Source organism: Chanodichthys erythropterus, chromosome 3 (genome assembly GCF_024489055.1).
Source record: "Chanodichthys erythropterus isolate Z2021 chromosome 3, ASM2448905v1, whole genome shotgun sequence".
Lineage (NCBI taxonomy): Eukaryota > Metazoa > Chordata > Actinopteri > Cypriniformes > Xenocyprididae > Chanodichthys > Chanodichthys erythropterus.
This window is the reverse complement of record NC_090223.1, coordinates 34,375,097-34,398,875: the sequence shown is the minus strand read 5'-3', so window position 1 is coordinate 34,398,875 and position 23,779 is coordinate 34,375,097. Positions and strand designations below refer to the sequence as shown.

Here is a 23,779-nt window from a genome sequence, read left to right as displayed (position 1 = left end):
AGAGGAATGATTACAAAAGTCATATCTTGCAGTTGCAAAACTAATTTAACATTTTCACAGACCAAAACATAATAACAATAAAAAAATGAAACACAGGCAACTTTTGCATATTAAAGGAAGTTGTCTAAGTGAATTTTAATGACGAACAGTTTCACTACTAAAATTTCTGTCAGGACCACTATCGTCAAATATGATAGATAATGCATAGAGTTTGTATTGGCGGTATGGTTCTGTTCTGGGCAAGAACTCCCTGTGCATCCATGCAGCCTAGCATGGATAAGAGGAGGGAGAGCAGCAATAAACCCCCCAGGGTAAACAGAACAGAACCAACATGCAGATATCATTAAATGTCATGAGTTAACATACACATTTTCGAGAATTAGTCTGATTTAGGGGAAATAATAAGGCCAATCCTGACTGAAGAGAGGAGGAGCTGGAGATGGAGGAGGGTAATTTGCTCCTGAGAAATGCAATAGCTGCTGATAATACTGAAATTTATGTTTAAATTTAAAATTGAAACCTCAAAACTGATAAAAACAGAGCAGAACATTGCATCATACTGTCAGTACACTTTAAGAAAAATGTTAAAAATGACAATATATTCTTTTGTTACCATGACTGAGCATTTTCACAACAAGGAAATAAGTTTGAAAGCAAAACATTACAATGATAAATTATGAGCTTTAATCATGTAAACAATTAACAATAATTATGTTTTTTTTTTTAAAAATACTGCTACTGCAGATGAGAAGTGATGATGGCCTGGCTTCTAGTGGTGAGTTGTGGAAACTTCAGGAGTGGATATGACTTTTATCCTGAGGTCCTTCCCATCATTCACTGTTGTTTGCAGCTCTGAAGAAAGTTAATTTTGTCACTGATAGACGGATTGTCTCTAGCTGAGTCTTCCTGTTCCTCCTCTGTAGAAAACAAGAAAAACAAATTTTGACACGAGCTAGAGTGCTGCAGTTCGTGATTCGGCAATCAGCATGAAGCCACAGTTAAAGGATTAGTTCACTTTAAACTGAAAATTACCCCATGATTTACTCACCCTCAAGCCATCCTAGGTGTAAATGTCTTTCTTTCAGATGAATACAGTCGGAGTTATATTAATAATCATCCTGATGCTTTCAAGCTTATAATGGCAGTGCACAGAAACCACCTGTTTGAAAAAAAAAAAAATGCATCCATCCATCATGAACGAAACATTCTTGACACGATTCCAGGGGATTAATAAAGACCTTCTGAAGCTAAGCAATGCATTTGTGTAAGAAAAATATCCATATTTAACAAGTTATAAAGTAAAATAACTAGCTTCCGGCAGACCGCCTTCTGTATTCAACTTACGAAGAAAATGTAGCGCTTCTTGCAGTTCAAAATGCTTAGGCTATGTCCTACGCGTAGGGCTGGGCAATATATCGCATGCGTTTGTCACGCGCATTTCGTCAGTAAAGCCGGTTCCCTGATTACCGCTAAATCGCCATCACCTGCTTTCAAATGGAGCGGCATTTAATAGACAGAGCCGTAGTTCACTGACAAGCCACGCAATATCGCGTTCATTATCGAAGGCGATTCATCTGCTATATGAACGTGATATTGCGTGATGGCAATTTAGCGGTAATCAGGGAACCGGCTTTACTGACGAAATGCGTGTGACAATCGCATGCGATATATCGCCCAGCCCTACCTACGCCTTCTCTATTCAACTTACGAAACAAGCGTAACTAACATCACTTCATTTATGCTTGTTTTGTAAGTTGAATACAGAAGGCATTCTGGGTGGAAGCTAGTTATTTGGTAACACTTTACAATAAGGTTCATTAGTTAAACATTAGTTAATGTATAAACTAACATGAACTAACCATGAGCAATACATTTGTTACTGTATTTACTAATCTGCGTTAACGTTGGTTAATGAAAATTCAGTTTTCATTGTGTGTTCATGTTAGTTCACAGTGCATTAACTAATGTTAACAAGATTTTAATAATGTATTTGTAAATACTGAAATTAACATTAACAAAGATTAATAAATGCTGTAAAAGTGCAGTTCATTATTAGTTCATGTAAACTAATGTAGTTAACTAATGTTAATTAATAAACCTTATTGTTACCAGTTATTTTACTTTATAATGTGTTAAATATGGATATTTTTCTTACACAAATGTCTTTGCTTCAGAAGGCATTTATTTACCTTTGTGGAGTACGTTTATAACGGATTGATGCACTTTTTTTCGAGCTTCAAACAGGTGCATCAGGATGAGCATCAAGGTGATTATTAATATAACTCTGATTGTGTTCATCTGAAAGAAGATAGTCATATACACTTAGGATGGCTTGAGGGTGAGTAAATCATTGGGTAATTTTCAATTTAAAGTGAACTAATCCCTAAATTATATCCAAGTTTGATAAACAAGTTTATATTGAGTGTTAATCACATTTTAGATGTACTATTGCAGTTACTTTCTCTGTGCTTTGCCAATGAAAATTGTTCAGAACAAATCAGAGACAAAACCAACTGCTGGCATCTCTAAGCAGCAGACTGTAGGCTAGTTCTATCTATCATCCATCCATCCATCCACCCATAAATTTTCTAAAAATTTCATTATCAATCTAAAATATAAAATAATAAAGGAAGAATAAAACCATTTTGAAATCAAAAAAATTTAAAAAGTTACATTTGGCTGTTTCAAAGTTGTTTTTTCTTTTTTAACTTGTGTTCATTACTTTTTACACAAATATAACTATTGTTTTAAACAATCAAGAACATTAATATCCCTTTTGAGTCTAAATTTTAAGAACATTGTCTTACTGTCCAATATCTGTTGGTCTGTTCTCCTCCTCGACCTTCTTATCTCCTTTGCCTTCAATGCCTCTCTCACTTTCTGTATGTTCTCTTCCCTCTTCTTTCGCTCTTCCTCCAATTTTCTCTCCACTTCTTTCTCCATTTCTCTGGCCTGTTCCAACACCTTCTCACTGTAGAGCATTGTCTCTCCATTGGTAGCCATCATTTTCGTGATTTTGACCAGAAGTTCAGCCACCTGGTCCTCACCTGCTTTGGGATTGCTGTACAGAGCATGAAAACGCCCTCCACAATTCTCAACCAGCCTGTTTAGCTCCACGTTCAACTTCACTTCTTGCTTTAGGGTGGAACCACGTAACTGTTTTCTGTCTAAGATTGTGAAGAGCACCAAACTGTAACTCCAGGCTTCTGGACCAAACAGCTCAACATGTTCCTCCACAGCACGGCGCTCGCGCTGGGAGAATGAGAATGACAGTGGTACCACCAGCAGCAGGGCATGGGCACCAGGCTGGCACAGACTCATACTCCTCATTATCTCCTTCTTCACTGGCCATACTGATGCAGAGGAGCCATTGACGTTGAACCATTCCCAACCTGGGGTGTCAACCACAAGCACCTGCTGTCCTTTCACCAGACCCTGACATGGGAAACTCACTCGAGTCTTTACCCCAACCTCATCAAAGGCTTTCTTGCCCAGAATGGCATTACCAACAGCACTTTTCCCAGCTTCTGTCACTCCAACCAGGACCAATCTCAATTTAGTACAGTCAGAAAGATTAATCCCTTGTTCTGTGGATAAAAAGATATAGACATGACAAAAATTAGATTGTCAGAGCAAAACAAAACAGGCTATTTGATTTTATTACCGCGCTCTATGCCTAAATTTAACGTTTATATTGAATTGCATTTTTATTGAATTTTGCAAATTTTTGCAAAATTTTAGGGTTTTAACATAAACTAATAAACTTAATGCGATGCATATTTGTTAGTCGTATATAAATCAAACAGGTAAAAAACATCTAAGATTCACTCAAAACAACAACAACAAAACTTGGCATATATTAACTATTTGCATTCATTTTACCCAGACAGCAACATATTGACTGCCCAGATCCGGCCCATATCTGGTCCCCGTGTAATCCACATGTACCAGATGTGGGCCGGATCTGGGCTACACTATGTTGCTGTCTGGGATTTTATTTAAATAATCTTATTTTCATTTATGCATTTATTCAAATTGCTTAGAATCAGCACACATTCATTGTGAAATAAAAAAGTTAATTTAGTCAATTAAAAAGTATGGATAAATATGGCTAACTGTGAAAACAAGCAATATTCAGTGTATGTATGAGATTGAAACAAATTGGATTTATTGATGATAAATATATAAACTTGGCTGTGTATTTAAAATACAATCAGTTTATTAGTATTTTACAGAAATCTGACCCATTTCATTAATGAATTACTGACAAATATGCAACCCATTCAGTTTATTAATGTTAAAACTATTTAATCCAAATGGATGGAAATTTTATATGTAATTCAAATACATAACTCTTAACTTTAGGTCCAAATATCTTTTTTGGAGTGGAATAATTTTTTTTTTAATTACGGTTCATTCAGTGGTCACGTATTTCTTAATATCCCCATTGTCCTTGGCAACACTTTATATCACAACTATATGGGTATAACTGAAACCGGTGCTACTTCTATGTCTCTCATATCACTTTGCAGACTTGCTCACTCATTTCATACAAATCCAGCTGACGCCATCTTGCATCTCTATTATCGATTGTGATGACCTCAGAGGATTAACATTACTGTAATATTGTTGCAGTGCTACAGGGACGATTTAGTATATTGCAATGGGCTATTTTTTCTTAACGGAAGCCTTAAGATAGTATCTGAGTAAAATTATAAAATAATTTCACCTCAAATCAATATTTAATCCCCACATATTTATATTTGGTGTTGGGTTTATTTTACGATAATGACTAGCTGACTGTACTGTATTGTACACTATCACTTACATGAGGGGACAGCTGAAATAAATGTAATACTAAAGCCATTGTAGCCATTTTTGGATAGCCATTTTAAGTTACACAACTTTCTGTGTTACTTGGTTTTAATCAGTAGCAATAAAGACAGTAAAAAAAAGACTGTATCAGCTGCTGCTGGCTTTTAAAATGATTGCTCCCTTGATAATAATATTGTATAATGAGCACACACCACATCTTTAGACACTAATTGCTTCATTAAGTTTTTATTTGGTGTATGCCTTATCAATTTGGAGGTTTAATAGAGGTCTTTTTCATTAAGCGTTACAAATATCACATATTGTAGGTCTACCTCTGTTGACCAAACATCTGATGAATATAACTTTGGCCTTATTTCACTGCTATGACTGACTTCAAAGCTGGTAGGTAAAATTTAATAGCAGTAAGACAAATCTTTTTGACTAAAAAGGTGTTACTAAAAACTATACGACAGAATCTAAATTTGACATACATGTCTTAAATTTACAATAACAATCCCTTAATAAAATGTAGTAAAATTGGTAGGATGAGTAAAATGAAATGAATGAATTCTCCAGTATAACACTCATAATAGTCTAACTATTGTACCTGAGGCATCTGTAGCAATTAAAGTCTACTTTATAAATGTCCATTAACAAAGACATAATATGCACTATAAAAAAACAGCTACATTGAACAAGTCATGCTTGTTTTACTTGTGGTTACATTACTTTTACAAAGAAAATAAAAATTAACTTGTTACTAAAAACCTGGACATCTAGAGTTTACTGACCGTGACTGTCTGAAATATCAATTATCTCATCCATTCTTCTCCAGTCTTCAGTGTTTTTTTTTTTTCTTTCTTCGGTGCTGCTCTCTTTAAAAAATTGTCATTATTTTCTGATTACTTTGTCTGTTACAGCAGAAACGATTGGACTGGAACATATTTCATCTGTCCTCTTATCTAAATGTTGTTTTCTCTGTACATTGCCAGCGCAATCCTGTGTCAGTTCTGATCACGCTGTGTTTACAACCCTTTTTTTACTGTCATATCCAAAGTACAAATTAAGACCAAGCCTGTTGTTTTACCGAACATGTAATACTGAACATTTATGTTAAGAACTGGTCTTTCTATCATCATAGTCAAATCAGTTTAGTAGTTTTTTTCATCTTTAAATGATTATTTATTAAAAAAAAGTCACACTTAATCCTACATTTCATGTTACTCTGTGTTGACATAAAGTGTGCATATTTAGTTATAATACTACAGTAAATGAAGTGTGATGTAAAAACTAAAATAAAATGTTACTCTATGGCCCAGTATCACAGATTCAGGTCTTAGTTCAATTAAGATATCAAAGTAGCTTTTATAAACACCCTAGAAAAAAACATTACTGGTATGCATCTTGAGACAAAACAATGGCACTGATATATTTTAAGATCTGTCAGTACAAGTTACTTTCAGTTAAAACAACTTAAACATGCATTTTAGTCTAGGACTAGCTTAAGCCTTGTGAAACTGGGGAAATTTTATTGTAATTAATTATTAACATCCAACCTTAAAAGACTGGGGAAAGAGGTCAACGTCACTCTTTGTACACTGAGCTGCTTTCACACTGATTCCAAAGGTCATTTGTGTCTCCATTGCAGAAGTGCAGCATAATGGAAAGTCTTGACAACTATTTATTTAAATATAAAGGCTTTGTTTTCGTGAAAGGTGAAACCACTGAGGAATACATTGACTCTCTTCAACATTTCGAGATTCGTGACAGTGATGTTTTTTTGGTGACGTACCCCAAGTCAGGTACAATTAATCCTTTCAGTTGTAAAAATGTGTTTTTCTGGACATGAATCAATTTATTATACTGCTTTTCCCCAAGGAGGGGCATGATTACAGATTTTGTTAAGAGGAAAAGAGACCAGCAGGGGTCTCATTTGTAACATGTTGCACAGAAACCATCCTACACTTGATCTTACAGTCTTTTCTCAGATGTACGTATGTGTGATTCATTGAATGAACGTACACACAGAAAACAAGCGTACGCCTCTCTTTCAGATTGGAAATCTATAAATCGCAAATGATCTTGAACTTGCGTACAGCTGAATGGTATCAGTTCTTTGCAATGTAAACGACACCTATTTAATGTCATTTACATAAAAGATCACCAGTCATCATGCAAATCATTTGATTTAAAATGGGAGCTGAAAGAATAGCTTAGATTTCCAAAAACCTGCAGTAATCTGACAAGGAAAAGTCAGATCCTGACGTAGCGCTAAGCACTTTTCCATGTCAAAGACCATTTTTATAAATATTAGTGTTGGCTTGGATTTTTGCGTATGCACACTCTAAGATCAAATCTGTGCGTATGCACACTTTATAAATGAGGCCCCTGGTAACTTGCAAGACAACTGGTCCCAGCCTATTCAATTTGCTGCTAACCTTCAAGATAAGTGTGTGTGGGATTTATTTGGTTGTTTACATAGTGAACCATATTTTTGCAGGTACAATATGGACACAGAACATCATAAATTTGATTTGTGAGGACACAACAGACAAAATATATACCAACAATCTTGAGAAGATGCCGTGGTTAGAGTACCGCGAAGGCAGACCTGACTATTCTTTGCGCCCTTCTCCACGGTTCTTTGCCTCCCATCTCACACCCACACTGATGCCGCTAGGCCTTAAGGACAAGAGAGGAAAGTTAAGTATTTAGGCCGCCTGTCATGCAAAACAAAAAGTAAATAATTAAATGAATAATAATGTATTATTTGTGCGTGTAAGCCAATTGTAAGCCACATGTTTGGTTGTATAATCAAATGTTAGACAGATTTTTGTTTGGTCTAAACCTCACTGCTCCTTGTGTCTTTTAAATAACAGATAATATATGTAATTAGAAATCCAAAAGACAATGTGGTGTCATATTTCCACTTTTCCCATGTCTGGGCAAAAATTGAGACTCCCAAGAGCTTTGAAGACTTTTTGCAGCTGTATCTAGCAGGAAATGGTAAGAATTACAGCACATCAAAGTATGTTTTTAACATTTTTTTGGACATTAGCTTGGTATTCTTAAAGGGTTAGTTCACCCAAAAATTCTGTCATTTATTACTCACCCTCATGCCGTTCCACACCCGTAAGTCCTTCATTAATCTTCGGAACATAAATTAAGATATTTTTGTTGAAATCCGATGGCTCCGTGAGGCCTGCATAGGGAGCAATGATATTTTCTCTCTCAAGATCCATTAATGTACTAAAAACATATTTAAATCAGTTAATGTGAGTACAGTGGCTCAATATTAATATTATAAAGTGACGAGAATATTTTTGGTGCGCCAAAAAACCCCCAAAATAACAACTTATATAGTGATGGCTGATTTCAAAACACTGCTTCATGAAGCTTCGGAGCATAATGAATCAGTGTGTCGAATCAGTAGTTCGGAGCGCCAAAGTCACATGATTTGGTGGTCAGCAGTTTGGTGGTTTGACACGCGATCCGAATCATGATTCGACACGCTGATTCATTGTGCTCAGAAACTTCATGATGCAGTGTTTTGAAATCGGCCATCACTAAAAAAGTCATTATTTTGTTTTTTTGATGCACCGAAAATATTCTTTTCGCTTTATAACATTAATATTGAACCACTGAACTCACATGAACTGATTTAAAGCACCTTTATGGATCTTGAGAGAGGAAATGTCATTGCGCCCTATGGAGGCCTCACGGAGCCATCGGATTTCAACTAAAACATCTCAATTTGTGTTCCGAAGATTAACGAAGGCCTTACGGGTGTGGAACGACATGAGGGTAAGTAATAAATGACAGAATTTTCATTTTTGGGTGAACTAACCCTTTAAGATTTAGGCTTCTGCCTCATCAAAACTAATATGACACAAAATGTAGGTGTAAAGTGTAAGAGAAGTATCAGTTCATACATACCTTGTGTTTTAGTTGGTTGTGCATCTTGGTTCGATCACATTCGAGAGTGGTACACTAAAAGAGACCAGTACAACATCCTTTTCCTGACATATGAGGACATGGTCATGGTAATCACAGCCTCAAAATATCTCAGAGTATTTGCAGAATGCTCTTTAATACAGATTGTTTAAGATCTCTTGATTCTAATGAATTTGGCTTCATGTTCAGGATCTCAGGACAGCAGTGGAGAAAATCTGCATGTTCTTGGGGAAAAATCTGGATGACTCTGCTATCGCACATATTGTGGAGAAGGCCACTTTTAAAAACATGAAGCAGGACCCCAAGGCAAACTATGAATTCATCCCACAAGATCTACTACTTCAGCCCCAATTTATGCGCAAAGGTCAATGTTCAAAGATCACAACGTGGAATGTGTAGACAAGCTGTATCCTTCAGTTATTCTGTTGTTATTAAGGGCCAATCACTGAAGGTGCATAGGTACCTATTGTAATAGCTGGTATTCTTATTAGTATTCTTTTTCCATTTCATTGCTTTGAAAGTCTATGGCAGCCCATAGAACCGCTTGCGGGAAAGTTGTGAAATTTGGCACACAGATAGAGGACAGTCTGAACTGTCACCAGAACAAATTTGAGCACCAGAGTCTCTAACTCAATTCCTCTAGCACCACTAACTGTCCAAAGTTGCATTCACGTTTATTTTTTCCTCTGATTCATTGGCTCAAGATGATTTGATGACGTCAGTTTCCATCATAAACATTTTCCTGAAAAACCTACTTTTTCTTATTTCTCCTAGGCAGTTGCTTTGATTTCCAAAAAAAAATAACCAGATCATCTTCAGACCATGCAGATAAAAAGTTATGTAAAGTTGATTTGTCAAACCATTCTTGAATAATGCACATACAAATTCAACAAAGTCACCCCAAAATGAACGTGAGGCTATATGTCCACAATGCTTTAGCGTATTCTGACCAAACTTGGTATGTGGTGACCAAATTAGGTGCAGAATGCCAAGTCAAAACAAAACCCAATTTTCCCATATCCGCCATTTTGATTTTTGTCACAAAATGCTATATTTTACGAGCGCATTGGCATATAATTACGAAACTCAGTATGTGTCTTCGGCACCATGCCCTGACATTACTCAAAATGTTTTGGGGCAGCACCACCTTTTTTTTTTTTTTTTTTTTTTTAAAGTTATAATGAAATATCCAAAAATGCTAATAACTTTTCATTAAATTAGCCTATTGTAGTAAAACTGGTCTTGATAGATTCCTTGGTTCATGCCAAGAACATTTTGCCATAGTTGGTCACTTCCTGTCCACCATTTTGATTTTCTTTAAAAACATACTTTTTCGAACTCCTCCTAGTCTGCTTGTCTGATTTTCACCAAATTAATATCATTCATATCATCATCTGACTGTGCCAAAAAAAAGTTATGGATTTCATGTCGATATTCAAAACCATTTTCGTATAGCTCTGGAACAAATTCAAGGCATGATGCCAAAATGATTCTGAGGCTGTATCTCTGCAGTGCTTTGGCATATTGTCACCTCACTCTGACCACACCACATCATTTTGGTCACAGCGCCACCTATTGTTTGAAAGTGATAAACCATTAAATCTTTACTAGTGAGTAGTTATGATTTTTCAGGCATTTTTGCCTAAAATCACCTTAATATGCTTTAGTTGCTCATTTTTGCAGTTGCACTGATGTTCCCAGCCATGGTGGCATGACTTATTGTGCTTTCTTTGAGCTTGGCCCCTTAATGGCTGCTTGCAGCAATATTATTTGTTTTGCGGTTGCAGGTACTGTAGGAGATTGGAAGAACACATTTACTGTGGCACAAAATGAGATGTTTGACCAGATCTTCAAAGAAAGGATGGTAAACTTACCACTGCACTTCATCTGGGACTTGGACACCAAGGCAAAGCAAAACTAGTCACACAAAAAACAGAACAAACATGTTGTTTTCCCCAGTGGACATCAAACACTGTTTACTGGCAATTCAAATGCTAAAACCTTCCAAACCAACTATCAAGGTTTCTGAAGAGCCCCAATGGCTGTGAACCACAAAGTGGTTTATAGATATACACTAGATTTAAAAAAATAAATAAATTAATACTTTTATTCAGAAAGGACACATTAAATAGATTTAAATTGACAGTCAATCTTTATATTTCAAATAAATGCTGTTCTTTTGAACTTTCTATTAATCAATGAATCCTGAAAATAAATGCATCACGATTTTCACAATAATATTAAGCAGTTCTTACTATCAATGCTGATAGTAAGAAGAAATGTTTCTTGAACAGCGAATCAGCATATTAGAATGATTTCTGAAGGATCATGTGACACTGAAGACTGGAGTAATGATGCTGAAAATTCAGCTTTGCCAACATGAGAATAAATTACATTTAAAAAAAATATTTCAGTAGAAAAGAGTTTTTAAATTGTAACACTTTTACAGTATTACAGTTTTGTTTTTTTTCAAGACAACTTTGTAAAAAAAAAAGTGTGACTTTACTACAAAAAATAAGCTTTTATTTCTTATATCCCTCCCTGTTCTAGCTTGTACTAATCTGAACAATGTTTGAAAGTTTGTGTTTCTAGCACTTCTCATGTTACTGCCCCCATAAGATGAACCTTTTATTGTATTCATTTGTAAGTCAGTTTGGGTAAGTTTTGGATAAAAGCATCTGCTGAATGAATTAATGTAAAACCGTTCTTAAACCGTTCTCAAATCTTACCATCCTTAAACTTTTGAATGGTAGTATACAGGTTTAAGACTGTGACAGATCTTCATATGGTGCTACACTGGGGCAATCTGATACACATCTAAAAGTTAGTTTTAATAATATAATTTTATGTAACTAAAACACTTTTTCTTCATTATGCATCAATAGTGTGCTAAAGCATGTTTAGTTTCTTTGGGACCAGAAACAAATCATTTAGCAGCTATATTTAATTACAGTGTTACCTGCAGAACTTACATTTATGCATTTCACAGGCACTTCAAAGTAAGTTTGTTCCCTGGAAAGCAAACCCATGGCTTTGGCATTCCTAGTACCATGTTTTAACAAGTATGATTAAATGGCGAGATTTTTCAGAATCAATTCTGAAAAGCAAGTTTGTACTTGCATTGCCCTCAAGCTCCAGAACCTGATTTATAACAATTAAACTTGCAAAAGCATCCGAACCTGAGTGCGCTCATTCTTAGACAGAGACATCACCACAGTATATGAATAATCAACTGTCTTTATTCAGCTCTGACAACATTGAAACACATAATGCTGGCAGCTGTGGTAGTAATTGATGCCTCAATTGTCTTCATCTGTTGGAGAAAATTAAAAAAATTTAAGAAAAAAAGGAATAAACCGAATAAAAAGTGTGGATAAATATTGAAGTGACAAACAATCAGCTATCCTCACCCTCTTCATCTTCTTCCTCATCCTCATCATCCTCCTCTTCATCTTCATCCGAGCTGAAGGTTCCATCGGGCAGGCTGTACACCCTAATTACTTGCTGTTGAGGAACACAAAAGAGAGTTATGCATTCATAATAATGTAGAATATGGCAGAGAAATACTTTGAAGTTGCCAAGGTGATTCCTACTGGCACATCATTACCGCTAAAATTAACACTACAGACACCATGCAAACAACCTTCTGATAGACATTTGGAGCTTCTTGCTGTGTTTCAGTATGTCAAAGATCTCGATTCTTCAAAGCAACAGACTAGCACCACATCTTCCACTTTACCTTATTAGGGTCTTTGAGGATGAGGTATTTGCCCTCCTCCAGCTTGCGACAGATGTCGATCACACAGCGCAGGATGCCCCAGGCATTCTCCATGCTCAGGTTAATCTGGCTGGCAAACTCATTGGGCTTGAACTGCTGTGTGCCAAGGACGACATGCCTAGACGAGTCCTTGACATGATAACGGGAGACATACCTAAAAGAGAAAAGGACACAGTGAGAAATCAGACAGGAAAAGACTCAAAGAAAAACAATAACATGTCGAGATGGTGGCTTTGTACTCACCCTAATTTGAGGTACTCAGATCCCGCAAGAATAGCACAACAGGTCCAACGGGCCAATTTGTAGCTGTTGTTCTTCAGCTCTGTGGCCAGAACCGCACCCCTCTGGGAATCCAGTTTCTGTCTCCAGTCCACTCCATTGCAGTACTGTACAGAGAACAGAATTAGATCACATGTATCTCTGAAATGGCCAAATACAATTATCCATCTCTCTTTTTGTATCTTACTCGGGAGTCCCACTCGTTCAGAGTTTTGACATTGATGAAAGAGACTTCTCCGTTTGCGCCGGTCATCACTCCATCATGCTCACAGCGGACCATGAGGTCAATGTCATCCCCCAGCTTCCACCTCCGGTACCTGAGAATCAATCAGGGAAGATCACTTTTTTGAATTCAGCATACTTTGTTAGTAATGTCCCTTATAATAAATATATTCTTCATTCCTCTTAGGTTTTGTTCAAACAGCACTCAAATATGACTTGATATTTAAATGCAATTTTTAGGCTCAAACACATTGTATATACTAGGGCTGGGTATCGAATCGGGACACCTGTATCGATACGATTCTCGTTAATTCAATTGATTCAATTTTCACTGACCCCACCACACACAAAAAAGTAATAAATAAAATAGTTATTGTTTTTGTTCTTGACCAATGAATGAACCCCAAAAATTTGATACCAGTGAAATTGAACAATTCTCGATTCCAATTTCAATACCACAGCTAAAACTACTAACTGATATAAATTTCAAACTGTTAACTGTCATTAATAAAAAAACAAACAAATAAACAAGCAATAACACAAATAAATCAATACAATAGAACAAAGATTCAAATGAAACAATCAGTGCATTTAAGGTATTTCAGGTAGGTCTAACAATAGTTCACAGGCACAGAAATTGAATCAAGTAATCAAATGTAAAATAACACTGCATATAATCTTCACTGTACAAATTAAATATAGGTTAATCTTTATTAAAGTTACAAAAAAGTTTTTCAGTGAGGAGCAGTGAGTGATTTCTTTGTCTTTTGTAGTTTGATTAATATTAAAAACACAGAAAGCAGCAGGAATACTGCTGTCACTAAGACTAATGCACAGATCCAATGCCAACATGTGTTATTTCTCTATGGTTTGCTCACTTAAATCATAACCAACTATGTTTACTAGGATACTTGCAAAGGCGGGCATTCGGAGAAGAATTTGTCCGATTAAGCACAGGGAGATGTGAAAGAGAACTCATTTTATTATATGCACGCGCAGTGATGGGACAGTGATGTTTCCGGAACGTCTTTCACGCTAAAAGGTGCACATGCATCTGTCATGTTAAGCACTGAATGAATGACAGGGTCCCTGCTGTAACATGGCACAAGGTAAATAAGAGGATGACATCTAGTGGAGAAGACTAGTAATAAAATTATTGTCAATCAATATTATGTTCAATGTTTGCAAAAAAAATACAGAAAAATCGATTAGTGGCTTTTGAGAATCAATATCAAATCAACCACCACAAAAAAATCTGGGTTTTTTTTGCCCAGCCCAAGTATATACTGCATCAAAATGAGTAAACAAGTCCATTTTAGGAGAACAAAAATTCACTGTTACTGAATGAATCAGTAATCAGAATGTTACCGATCAGAATGAATCATAAATCATTTTTCTTTCTTTATTTCTTTTTTTAATTAGCAGAGGTCAGCACATACCTGTAGGCAACAGATGCCACTTCACTCTTCTCCATGTCCTCCTCAACAAATGGGTTAGGATTGGGAAACTTGTACCTCTCTCCTCCCTGAAAACAAAGCAACAAAAATGCATTGACACAAATGTCTTTGTTTGAAACAGAATATGGATGTTAATGTATCACATTAATGGGTGGTTTATGGTGGAAAAACACAAGCATACCATTCTGAGACACTGCTGGCTGAAGTTGTGGTTGATGTAGGTGGCCTCCATGGCCAGGTTTCGGGGGGAATTGAGGGAACTGCCCTCGTCCTGAGGAGGCTCATTCGCGGTCTCACTCACAGTAAGCAGGTCTACAAGGGAGAATGAGTTTAAGCTTTACAACTTCACATACATTACTTTACGCAGCAAAAACACAAACAACTGGTATATCAGGGCTTTACAGTTAGGATTATTTCACAAGTAGTTAGATCTTTTTTAGTCCAACTCAATTTTCAATGGCCCAACTAATATAAATAATTGCAATTTATAAAAATGTTGCTAAACATTTCATTTTTGCAACATTTTGAGATGTCAGATAAATACAGTTATCATTAAACGTTAAATGTAAAATATGAAGATGACATTTAGTGATTTATAAAAATTTACATTAAGTGTTTATAATAATTGATAATTGACAGGAGTAAATGCCCTCCGAAATGCTTTAGAGACGGATTCAAATCTGATCATAAAAACCACTTCAGGAGGTGGTTTGAGACTCATTCCAGATGAAACTGGACAGGTTTAATTGTTGGAGCCACATTAGTAAATTGTACTCCTCCGTGTAATAGGCTATATGACGTGTTATAGCTAGATAAGCCAGTGCTACTACAACACGCATTGTCGCAGATGAACAGCATCTCCTCAGCAATCTGACGCGCAAACTGACACAAATGAAACTGAAAGTAAGTCACAGACACGCAACACAATCATCTTCATTACAAGTAGTGACTAAATGATCTTACCAGTGCTGATGCTGCTCTCTCTCCTATTGCTGTCTTTGTTCTTGAAATTAGCTGATGATAAATAAAATGCAGCTCATATCTGTTGCTTTTGTTGATGTGAACTCCGTTAAATTTGCACATAGTGCATGAATTGAGGATCGGATTTATATATATATATATTTTTTTTTTGTGGAGACAACTGTTAACAACCGTTTTAACAAATCAGATAGATGTGCGGTCAGTAAAACGCATGAAGTGACCAGGTGTAAACAGGCCCTGAGTATATTAGATCCATGCAGCTCTTAAAAGTGACAGCAGCCTAATATACCTGCTGCCGCCTGCCATTAATGAGAGAAAATCTCTCACTGCTCGACTGAATCAATCAAGAACATTAAAGAAAGAGGTCTATTTAATTTGTCTTTGTTCTTTTGTAGTTTGTTTTCCTATTGTTTGTAATTAACTTCTTTGCTCTTATTTTATCAGTTTACTTGTCTTCAGTAAGCTTGTTTTTTTATTTATTTAAAAAGTATTAGTTTTGTGATATTGAAAAAGGTGACAAATTTTGAAATATCAATGTTATCAAATTTATAACATAAAAACATTATTTAAAGCAAAAATAACTATATTGTGATATCATTATCATGAAATAAAATTACTCATACCGTGATATAAGATTTGTCATATCGCCCACCAAAGACTATTAAAAAAAACCCTGACATTTTCAACCAAACCTCATCTTTGTTAATCATCTTGATATTTTTAATTTGGTGGTGTATTTAAATGAGCACAATTTCTAACTTGTAAGGTATAAAAACTAAATGAATGCAATACTAGCTGGCACTCTCACACTGACCCTGGACAATCCTTATTGTTGAGCCCTGCATATGAAGACAAGTGCAAATTTATAATAATCCCTAGAGTTAAACCAGATTAAGGCCAGCTTCAAGACTCTAAGGCCTTTGACATTCATCGAAATGAGCCACACTCAACTGAAGCACATGCTTACCAAAATCAGAATTGTCTCTCTTGTCGAAAAAGAGCTTGTTGCCCACACGTTGAACGATAATATCCCAGGAGTTGACTGAGCGTGTGCAGCACATCAGAGTTGCCAGGATGGCATCAGTGGCAAACACATTTCCCTGGGTCTTTGCCAGCTGTGGATGATTTGCGTTCAGAAAAAGCTCAATTAGCAAAAGTCATCAATATAGTCGTCAGACAGCCAGCAGTAATGACAACCGAAGTGGGTGAGTGCAAGTGTGCTTCAGCGTACCTTGCGAATCACAGGGTCATCAGTGGTGGTAACAGTGTGAAAGATCCTCTTGATGCTCTTGAGTGGTTTTTCATTGCGTGTGGTGATGCGATCGAAAGCCTTGTCGTAGTACTCAAGAGCTCCACAGCACTCACTGAGAAAGAGAAGAGAATGAAGGACTCCCTCAAGAGCAACAAACTCATATGAAATTATCTCTCAGGGACAAGCATGATGTCAGAATGCTCACATGTCGACCGGGTCAGCCACATCCATGTATCTCATCTTCATGAGCCTAGGAAAGTCCATCTCTTCCTTCACCTCCCAGTCACTACGCACCTCCACCGAGGAGTCCCTGGGCTTGAGCTGGGCCTGAGGTGACAGGAGAGGAGTTAGACTGATATTTAATTAGAATGATATTTGGCCAACTGAGGAGCAGAAGAGTGAAAAGCGCTGATACGGTCATACCCAGTTGATATGAAAACCAAATATGCCCATATTGGTGAGGTATTATTGTCAACAGTCAGTTTGGCTTAAAGTCTTGATGAAATATCTTTTCTTAAGTATTGTGATGAGTGTAATGTGAGATCCATTAAAAAGAGCGCTCAGAGATCTGCAGTGTTCTCCCATACAAACCACAAATCAAATGCATGATGATTTAAACTAGTTCAAAGCCAGATGAAACAGCGCTGACATATTCAATGCCGATGTGGAAAACAGGAGAAACATTGTGCCGCAACGATACAGTTAGAAAGCTTTTCAATCCACAAATCACCAAAATTTACCATAGATTTACTCTAGTAACAAACGTATTATGCCAGAAATGTGGGATATTCACATGAAATTATATTATTAATGTAGACATTAACAGTATTAAAGGAGTAATGTAATATAATTAATAGGCTATAGCACTTTATCCATTTGAGTTATACTAAATGTCTTTAGGCTACCGTTTTTCATAAATACCACAGAAACAATATAGTTACTTTTTATCATGGCAGTGAGGTGCAACGCATGGTTTTACCTGTGGTTAACATGATCTAAAAGCTATGAAAGACCAAGTTTTACCCTATAAAAATTAGGTTGTTATAATTTTTATAGATGCTACTGTTTGGTTAATGAACAAATTTACATCTCTATCCTAACTCAAGCTACTGTCAAATGTGCATTTCTAAGAGACAAAACATGTAATATGAATTTTTAAAATGTTCACCTGTTTGGCCAGTGTTTGTTATGTTCTGATGATAAAGAGCATATAATATTAGTAAATGTTTAACATTTACAATTAATAAATGCTGTAGAAGTATTGTTCATTCTTAGTTCATGTTAAATAAAGAAGTTAACAAATGTTATCTAGTGAAACCTTATTGTAAAGTGTTATCAGTTATCGATAGCAACTGAAATAATAAATATAAATAAATATATGTGATAATTTTTGGCCATATCACCCAGTCATTTTACGAGGTCAAAAAGAAATGAATACGCATGGATAAATCGTTCACAATAAGATCAATAATATGCATTTACAAAAATGTTATTTGATGTCAACTTTAAATGTAAAAGGTAAATGTAGTAAGGATGTAATATGGATATGAAATTTTACTGAGGGTATTAATGAAAAGAAAAATAAATCCTGAAATAAAATGTCATGGTAGTGGTAACAGTGCAAAAAATTGAAAACTGAAATTAAAGAGAAGGTGAAACTGTGTGGCTGGAGATCAAAGAAAAGATGAAAAGAGATGAAACAGATGCATTTGATACCTGAGACTTCTGATCCCACTTTTGCCGAACGCCAAATTGCTTCTGGAATTTCTTCTGCAAACGCATACGGTCCCTATTCAGAGAAAGATGAGGCTGAGTATGTGTTGACTAGGGTTTGTGTGTGTGTGTGTGGTTTTTCTACTAGTTAAGCAGAACGTACCTTTCCTTCTGCTTGGCACTCTTAGGCAGGGTCTGCATGTTGAACTGAGTAACAGTCCTGCGATCTTTGTCTCTCCGAAGATTCCTCTGTAGAACAGAAGCACATAATAAGAAAGACTCAGAAATGAGAGAACTATAGATGATTAAAGCGAGGCTGGAGTAAGAGAGCAAAAACTCAAATGTTTAGAAAGCAGCTCTACCTGAGCGAATCTCATACGGTTCCGCTGATAGGCGGTCTTCTGAGTCTTAGCAGTATCCACCAACTGGAAGCTTGTTTCATCCTCCTCATGGAAATAAGCGTACTGACTGCCGCCTCCAAACTGAGATGAGTATTTATCTACACAGAACAGAGAACAATTGTGACTGATAAGTGACTCCAGCAAAACAAGTCATTGCGCTCCTAATAGCAATTACTGTGGGTGAATAAAAATGAATGTGAAAACACTCACTTGTGTATCTCTTATCCTGGTAAGTTGCACCAGTCCAGTCAGCCACCTACGTACAAAAACAATAGCAATAAACTTTTGGGGAATGAAATTCATTTTGAATACTACAATTATGACAGTACACATTTCAGAACATAAAATAATGAGGTTGGCCAGTGAATATTAACAAGAATTTACCTTTCCCAGTCGGTCTCCTTTACTGAAAGGCTGGTAGGGCATGTCTTTAAACTTCTCAGGAACAGCACAAGGACCCCATCCTGATGGATTGTCCTGGATAACAGGTGCATGAAACTTTGCCATTGCCTAAAAAAAATAATAATAAAAAAAAGAAGTCCATAACATCAGACACCATTCAAGCACAATCCTAAATACACTTTTTTCCCCGCTCCCTTTCTCACCTCTATTTCTTACCTCTGCCTTTAGACTAAAATTACCAATATATCAGAAGTGAACTTAGCACTAAAGGAATAATGCACGTAAAATTGTTGTATGATTGCATATATATATATATATATATATATATATATATATATATATATATATATATATATATATATATATATATATATCACTATTTAATAACAATATATAATGATATGTAAACGGTGGATAAAACAGTCTACTTTTAGCAGTAACAACAGTAAAATTAAAAATTAATAAATGTTGTGTTGGCAATGATTGTTGGGAGTGAAGCCGGTTCCGGACACATGACCTAAAGTCTCGTTCTCATTGGTCAGTTAGAATTCCTTTGACAGACTAACAAGAAAAATCGAAATACACTAAGAAAATAATCTTATTTTTTTCAACATCCGGCGTTGAAGATTCTTAATGGAACAATTCGTGTTTTGTCGAGAAAAACATGAATGAACAGGCCTTTGAATGTTCAAATCTCTGATCATTGCCACGGCGTGCAGTCGCGTCTCGACTATAGTGAACGACATCCTCCAGGACTTCACAAGCGGCCATGATGAAAAGTCTCGCCGCTAAATAACTCACCGCTACACACATGTAAGATTTCCCTCTCCCATTTTGATGTAGTTCATATTTGTAAAAAGCAGATGCCAGATGAACAACGGGGTCTGAACGACAAACAGTAGCGCGGAAGGATTGAGCGCGTAAAAGCAGCTGATGGATTCAGCAGTAGCGCACATGCTGCTCTCCTGAAATGAGAACCAGCTGACCTCAGTCATTTACCCCAGCTTCAGTTTTCCGTCCCTGGCTGTAATATTAAAGTATTTTACATACTTTCAGGTAAAACCTACCTTTACTGGAGTACGAATTCGTATTGATTCAAGGATGCACGACTACTCCCAGACAGTGCGGTGAGAGCCCGTGCCGTAAAAAGGAACGAGTCACTCCAATTTTACGACACTTTACAAACAAAATAAAAGTCCGCCTGTTTTGCGGATGTGTCCCTATAAAAGCTCACAGTCTAAGCTGGGTTGTTTGAAGAACAACAATGATTTAGACTTGCACAGTAACTTTTACTTAAATGATTTATATTTTCATGTTGTTGAATTCATTTTGGAGTATGCATGTAAAATCATTAGCCTGAAAGCACGTTCAGTTCACAATTTAAATGACTACATACACCATTTTTTTTAAACAATGTTTAATCACAGTGTACCCAATTTATGTATTATTTGTGGGATAGATAAAGGTACTCTATATTACCCTGTTGTTATGTTTGTTGTATTTCTGTAGAAAGGTATTGGATGTAATGTCACAGTCAGCCATTAATAAATGGATATACTGACATTCTCTAAGCTGTGTATTTTGGGCCTGGTATTTAATTTGTATTTTGGGCCTGAAATGAATGTATTTTATACCTGAATGATTATCAGGAAACGGAAATCAGTTTATAGATCCTGTGTGCAGATCTGGCATGAAGGTTTTTTACACTCCCTGTCTTTGGAAAAACTCACTTTTGTTTTAAATATATATATATATATATATATATATATATATATATATATATATATATATATATATATATATTATAGTTACCATTTTGCTAAAGCCCCAGAGTAACCTGTCTTTTTTAACATGGGTCCTGTTATTCAGTGTCTTTTGAGTTCCAGTAAAGATCATGATAAAATGTTGAACAATACTGATTGTTAAGTTGTCTTAAATATTTGAATTTAAACAAACATTGAAGCTGATTAAAAATGAATTTGAAGCATTTTACATTTGAAACCACCAGATATCAAAATTTTTCCTATGTACCCAGGCTTGTGTATCCCATTTTCATGATAACTACAACAGAGCACTGTGTCCAAGCACATTAATAGAGAGGCGAAGGGAAGGAAAAGAAGTGGTAGAAAAAAGTGTACAAGCAATAGGGATAACCGCACCCTGGAGAGGATTGTGAAACAAAACCCATTCAAAAATGTGGGGGAGATTCACAAAGAGTGGACTGCAGCTGGAGTCAGTGCTTCAAGAACCACTACACACAGACGTATGCAAGACATGGGTTTCAGCTGTCGCATTCCTTGTGTCAAGCCACTCTTGAACAACAGACAGCATCAGAAGCGTCTAAAGACTAAAAGGACTGAACTGCTGCTGAGTGGTCCAAAGTTATGTTCTCTGATGAAAGTAAATTTTGCATTTCCTTTGGAAATCAAGGTCCCAGAGTCTGGAGGAAGAGAGGAGAGGCACACAATCCACGTTGCTTGAGGTCCAGTGTAAAGTTTCCACAGTCAGTGATGGTTTGGGGTGCTATGTCATCTGCTGGTGTTGGCCACTGTGTTTTCTGCGGTCCAAGGTCAACGCAGCCGTATACCAGGAAGTTTTAGAGCACTTTATGCTTCCTGCTGCTGACCAACTTTATGGAAATGCAGATTTCATTTTTTGGGATTTTCCTTAGTTGTCAGTTATAATCATCAAAATTAAAAGATATAAACATTTGAAATATATCAGTCTGTGTGTAATGAATTAATATAATATACAAGTTTCACTTTTTGAACGGAATTAGTGAAATAAATCAACTTTTTGCATTTGCATTTTTAACTCTATAAAAAGTTCCAGTATTGTTTAAAATTTGATTAACTGTGTTTTTTTCAGTAATTAATATTTTAGATTGAGAATGATTACTCAAGAGAGCCACAAAACCCACTCAACTCCATTCATGTGCGTGTCAACCCGGCAGTGTTCTGCAAGTTAAGTTATACCCGTAGTGTAGGCGGCACAGTTTGAGGATATGTTTGAGCCAAATTCCTGGACTCCTGGAGATAAACATGTTCACACAAAAACCAAGAAGTCCCCAAAAAAAGGCATCATGCAAAAGTGAAAAGAAGAAGAGTCTTTGTTGATAGTACTTCTATACCACAAATTCATAGTGCAGTGTGTTTGCACTCTTATATGTGACTGTGGACCACAAAACCAGTCATAAGGGTACATTTTTTGAAATTGAGATTTATACATCATTTGAAAGCTGAATAGCTTGTTAGGATACAACTATTTGAAGATTCAACTATTTGAAAATCTGGAATCTGAGGGCGCAAAAAAAGAAAAATCTAAATATTGAGAAAATCGCCTTTAAAGTTGTCCAAATGAAGTCCTTAGCAATGCATATCCACTCACAAAAATAAATTTTTTATATGTTTACAGTAGGAAATGTACAAAATATCTTCATGGAACATGATCTTTAGTTAATATCCTAATGATTTTTGGCATAAAAGAAAAATCAATCATTTATGTATTGTTGTCTAATAGACTAGTGCAACTTACTACTGGTTTTGTGGTCCAGGGTCACGTATTGTGTATCTTTTTTGTGTCCTCTCACTTTTCCCAAAACCTATACCGGATTATGTTTATCCTGCTTTTTATGTAAAATTTGTCATCCTGATTACTAGGCCCACTGCATCAGAGACACTTCTTTCCCTCTGTACTATAAACACAGTGATAAAAGGCTAAAATACCAAGCTGAGTTTGCATTTTATATCTCAGAGTGTGCCAAGAGCTCTTGTAGTGTGAAAAGTTTCATGCATTTATTCATAGGGAAGATACACTGATCCAGAATGAGCAAATACATGTATAAGAGCGATGCAGAGAGCTTGGTTGAGTACTCTATTCAGAGGACGGAGCCAAAATCAGCGCTGCTGGCTGTCCGACACAAACACACAAAGATCCCATGGGACGTGCTGACATTTCAGTATAAATTGCGCTGTCTCTCTGTTCATTCAACATAAAGCTAATGAAGGCATTCGTGTACAGAACTTGTCAGAGTTATAGATTGGTATTGTGTAAGTTGACAGCTTTGATGGCATACTTGCTGAGACATTCTGTATTAATTCCATAGAGGAAACAGACTCTACTGAATGATAAGAAACTTGATAATCCCATTAAACTAGAGAATGTTATTAGCCTTTTGATCATCAGTAAGCACAGAAACAGTTTACTGCTTCTCCAAGGGTTTAGTTAGATTTGGGCCTAACTAATTCAGTTGCTTTCCCTCATTAACCCAGATCGACCGGTGACGCGGTTCTGGGGCTCCCTGATGCCATCCCCCCATGGCTTCCTGTATGCATCTCGAAGAGCACCTGCTGAGTGCCGTCTCTCACATCATCAAACTATTTTAGTGATTCTCTCTACTGGTATTTTACATCAGATCTGTGGCCCGCTAGAAATGAGGCATATTTACACTCTTGGCCTCATTAAGAGGGATTGAGAGTCCATTTGATGCTTTAGGGAGCTGTTGCAGGCTGTGCTAATGAAAGGA

The 23,779-nt window shown here is 36.3% G+C and overlaps 3 protein-coding genes across 5 annotated transcripts; 1 reads left to right on the top strand and 2 right to left on the bottom strand.

Annotated features, from left to right (window-relative positions):
* Positions 1–42: 42 nt before the first annotated feature.
* LOC137017543 (GTPase IMAP family member 4) lies at positions 43–5,799 on the bottom strand. 3 transcript variants are annotated; one of them, XR_010894612.1, is made up of 5 exons: positions 5,607–5,799; positions 2,808–3,587; positions 2,190–2,298; positions 1,049–1,159; positions 43–917 (listed from the first exon to the last, which is right to left on the bottom strand). XR_010894612.1 is itself a non-coding variant. In XM_067381908.1 (3 exons), the coding sequence occupies exons 1-3, from the start codon at positions 5,638–5,640 to the stop codon at positions 835–837; spliced, it is 897 nt and encodes a 298-aa protein (XP_067238009.1). In that variant the 5' UTR covers positions 5,641–5,797; the 3' UTR covers positions 56–834. The 3 variants fall into 3 exon arrangements, 2 of the variants coding, with proteins under 2 accessions (XP_067238009.1, XP_067238010.1); XM_067381908.1 differs by lacking the exons at positions 1,049–1,159; positions 2,190–2,298 and having other exon boundaries at positions 56–917; positions 5,607–5,797; XM_067381909.1 differs by lacking the exons at positions 43–917; positions 1,049–1,159 and having other exon boundaries at positions 1,705–2,298.
* A 166-nt stretch (positions 5,800–5,965) lies between these two features.
* On the top strand, positions 5,966–12,070 carry sult3st1 (sulfotransferase family 3, cytosolic sulfotransferase 1). Its single transcript, XM_067381910.1, has 6 exons — positions 5,966–6,617; positions 7,316–7,518; positions 7,695–7,821; positions 8,764–8,858; positions 8,959–9,133; positions 10,557–12,070. Exons 1-6 carry the CDS (start codon positions 6,476–6,478, stop codon positions 10,688–10,690), a joined length of 876 nt encoding a protein of 291 aa, XP_067238011.1. The 5' UTR covers positions 5,966–6,475; the 3' UTR covers positions 10,691–12,070.
* Positions 12,071–12,165: 95 nt separating this feature from the next.
* On the bottom strand, positions 12,166–20,445 carry eif3d (eukaryotic translation initiation factor 3, subunit D). The gene is made up of 15 exons (XM_067381911.1): positions 20,322–20,445; positions 19,237–19,362; positions 19,063–19,108; positions 18,814–18,950; positions 18,615–18,700; positions 18,455–18,527; positions 16,944–17,065; positions 16,718–16,850; positions 16,454–16,601; positions 14,687–14,817; positions 14,488–14,573; positions 13,014–13,143; positions 12,791–12,933; positions 12,509–12,701; positions 12,166–12,273 (listed from the first exon to the last, which is right to left on the bottom strand). Exons 2-15 carry the CDS (start codon positions 19,357–19,359, stop codon positions 12,166–12,168), a joined length of 1,659 nt encoding a protein of 552 aa, XP_067238012.1. The 5' UTR covers positions 19,360–19,362; positions 20,322–20,445.
* Between the last annotated feature and the right edge of the window lie 3,334 nt (positions 20,446–23,779).

Excerpts from the sequence above, each read along its gene's own strand:
- sult3st1 (XM_067381910.1), top strand. The coding sequence starts at position 6,476 with ATGGAAAGTCTTGACAACTATTTATTTAAATATAAAGGCTTTGTTTTC. Across the intron at positions 6,618-7,315 it reads GGTGACGTACCCCAAGTCAG|GTACAATATGGACACAGAAC; the intron begins GTACAATTAATC and ends ATATTTTTGCAG. Across the intron at positions 9,134-10,556 it reads GCCCCAATTTATGCGCAAAG|GTACTGTAGGAGATTGGAAG; the intron begins GTCAATGTTCAA and ends TTGCGGTTGCAG.
- LOC137017543 (XM_067381908.1), bottom strand. The coding sequence starts at position 5,640 with ATGGATGAGATAATTGATATTTCAGACAGTCACG. Across the intron at positions 3,588-5,606 it reads TGATATTTCAGACAGTCACG|AACAAGGGATTAATCTTTCT; the intron begins GTCAGTAAACTC and ends TTTTATCCACAG. Across the intron at positions 918-2,807 it reads AGACCAACAGATATTGGACA|AGGAGGAACAGGAAGACTCA; the intron begins GTAAGACAATGT and ends TGTTTTCTACAG.
- eif3d (XM_067381911.1), bottom strand. The coding sequence starts at position 19,359 with ATGGCAAAGTTTCATGCACCTGTTATCCAGGACAATCCATCAGGATGG. Across the intron at positions 16,851-16,943 it reads GTGGCTGACCCGGTCGACAT|TGAGTGCTGTGGAGCTCTTG; the intron begins GTGAGCATTCTG and ends TCTCTTTCTCAG. Across the intron at positions 12,274-12,508 it reads TCCTCAAAGACCCTAATAAG|CAAGTAATTAGGGTGTACAG; the intron begins GTAAAGTGGAAG and ends GTTCCTCAACAG.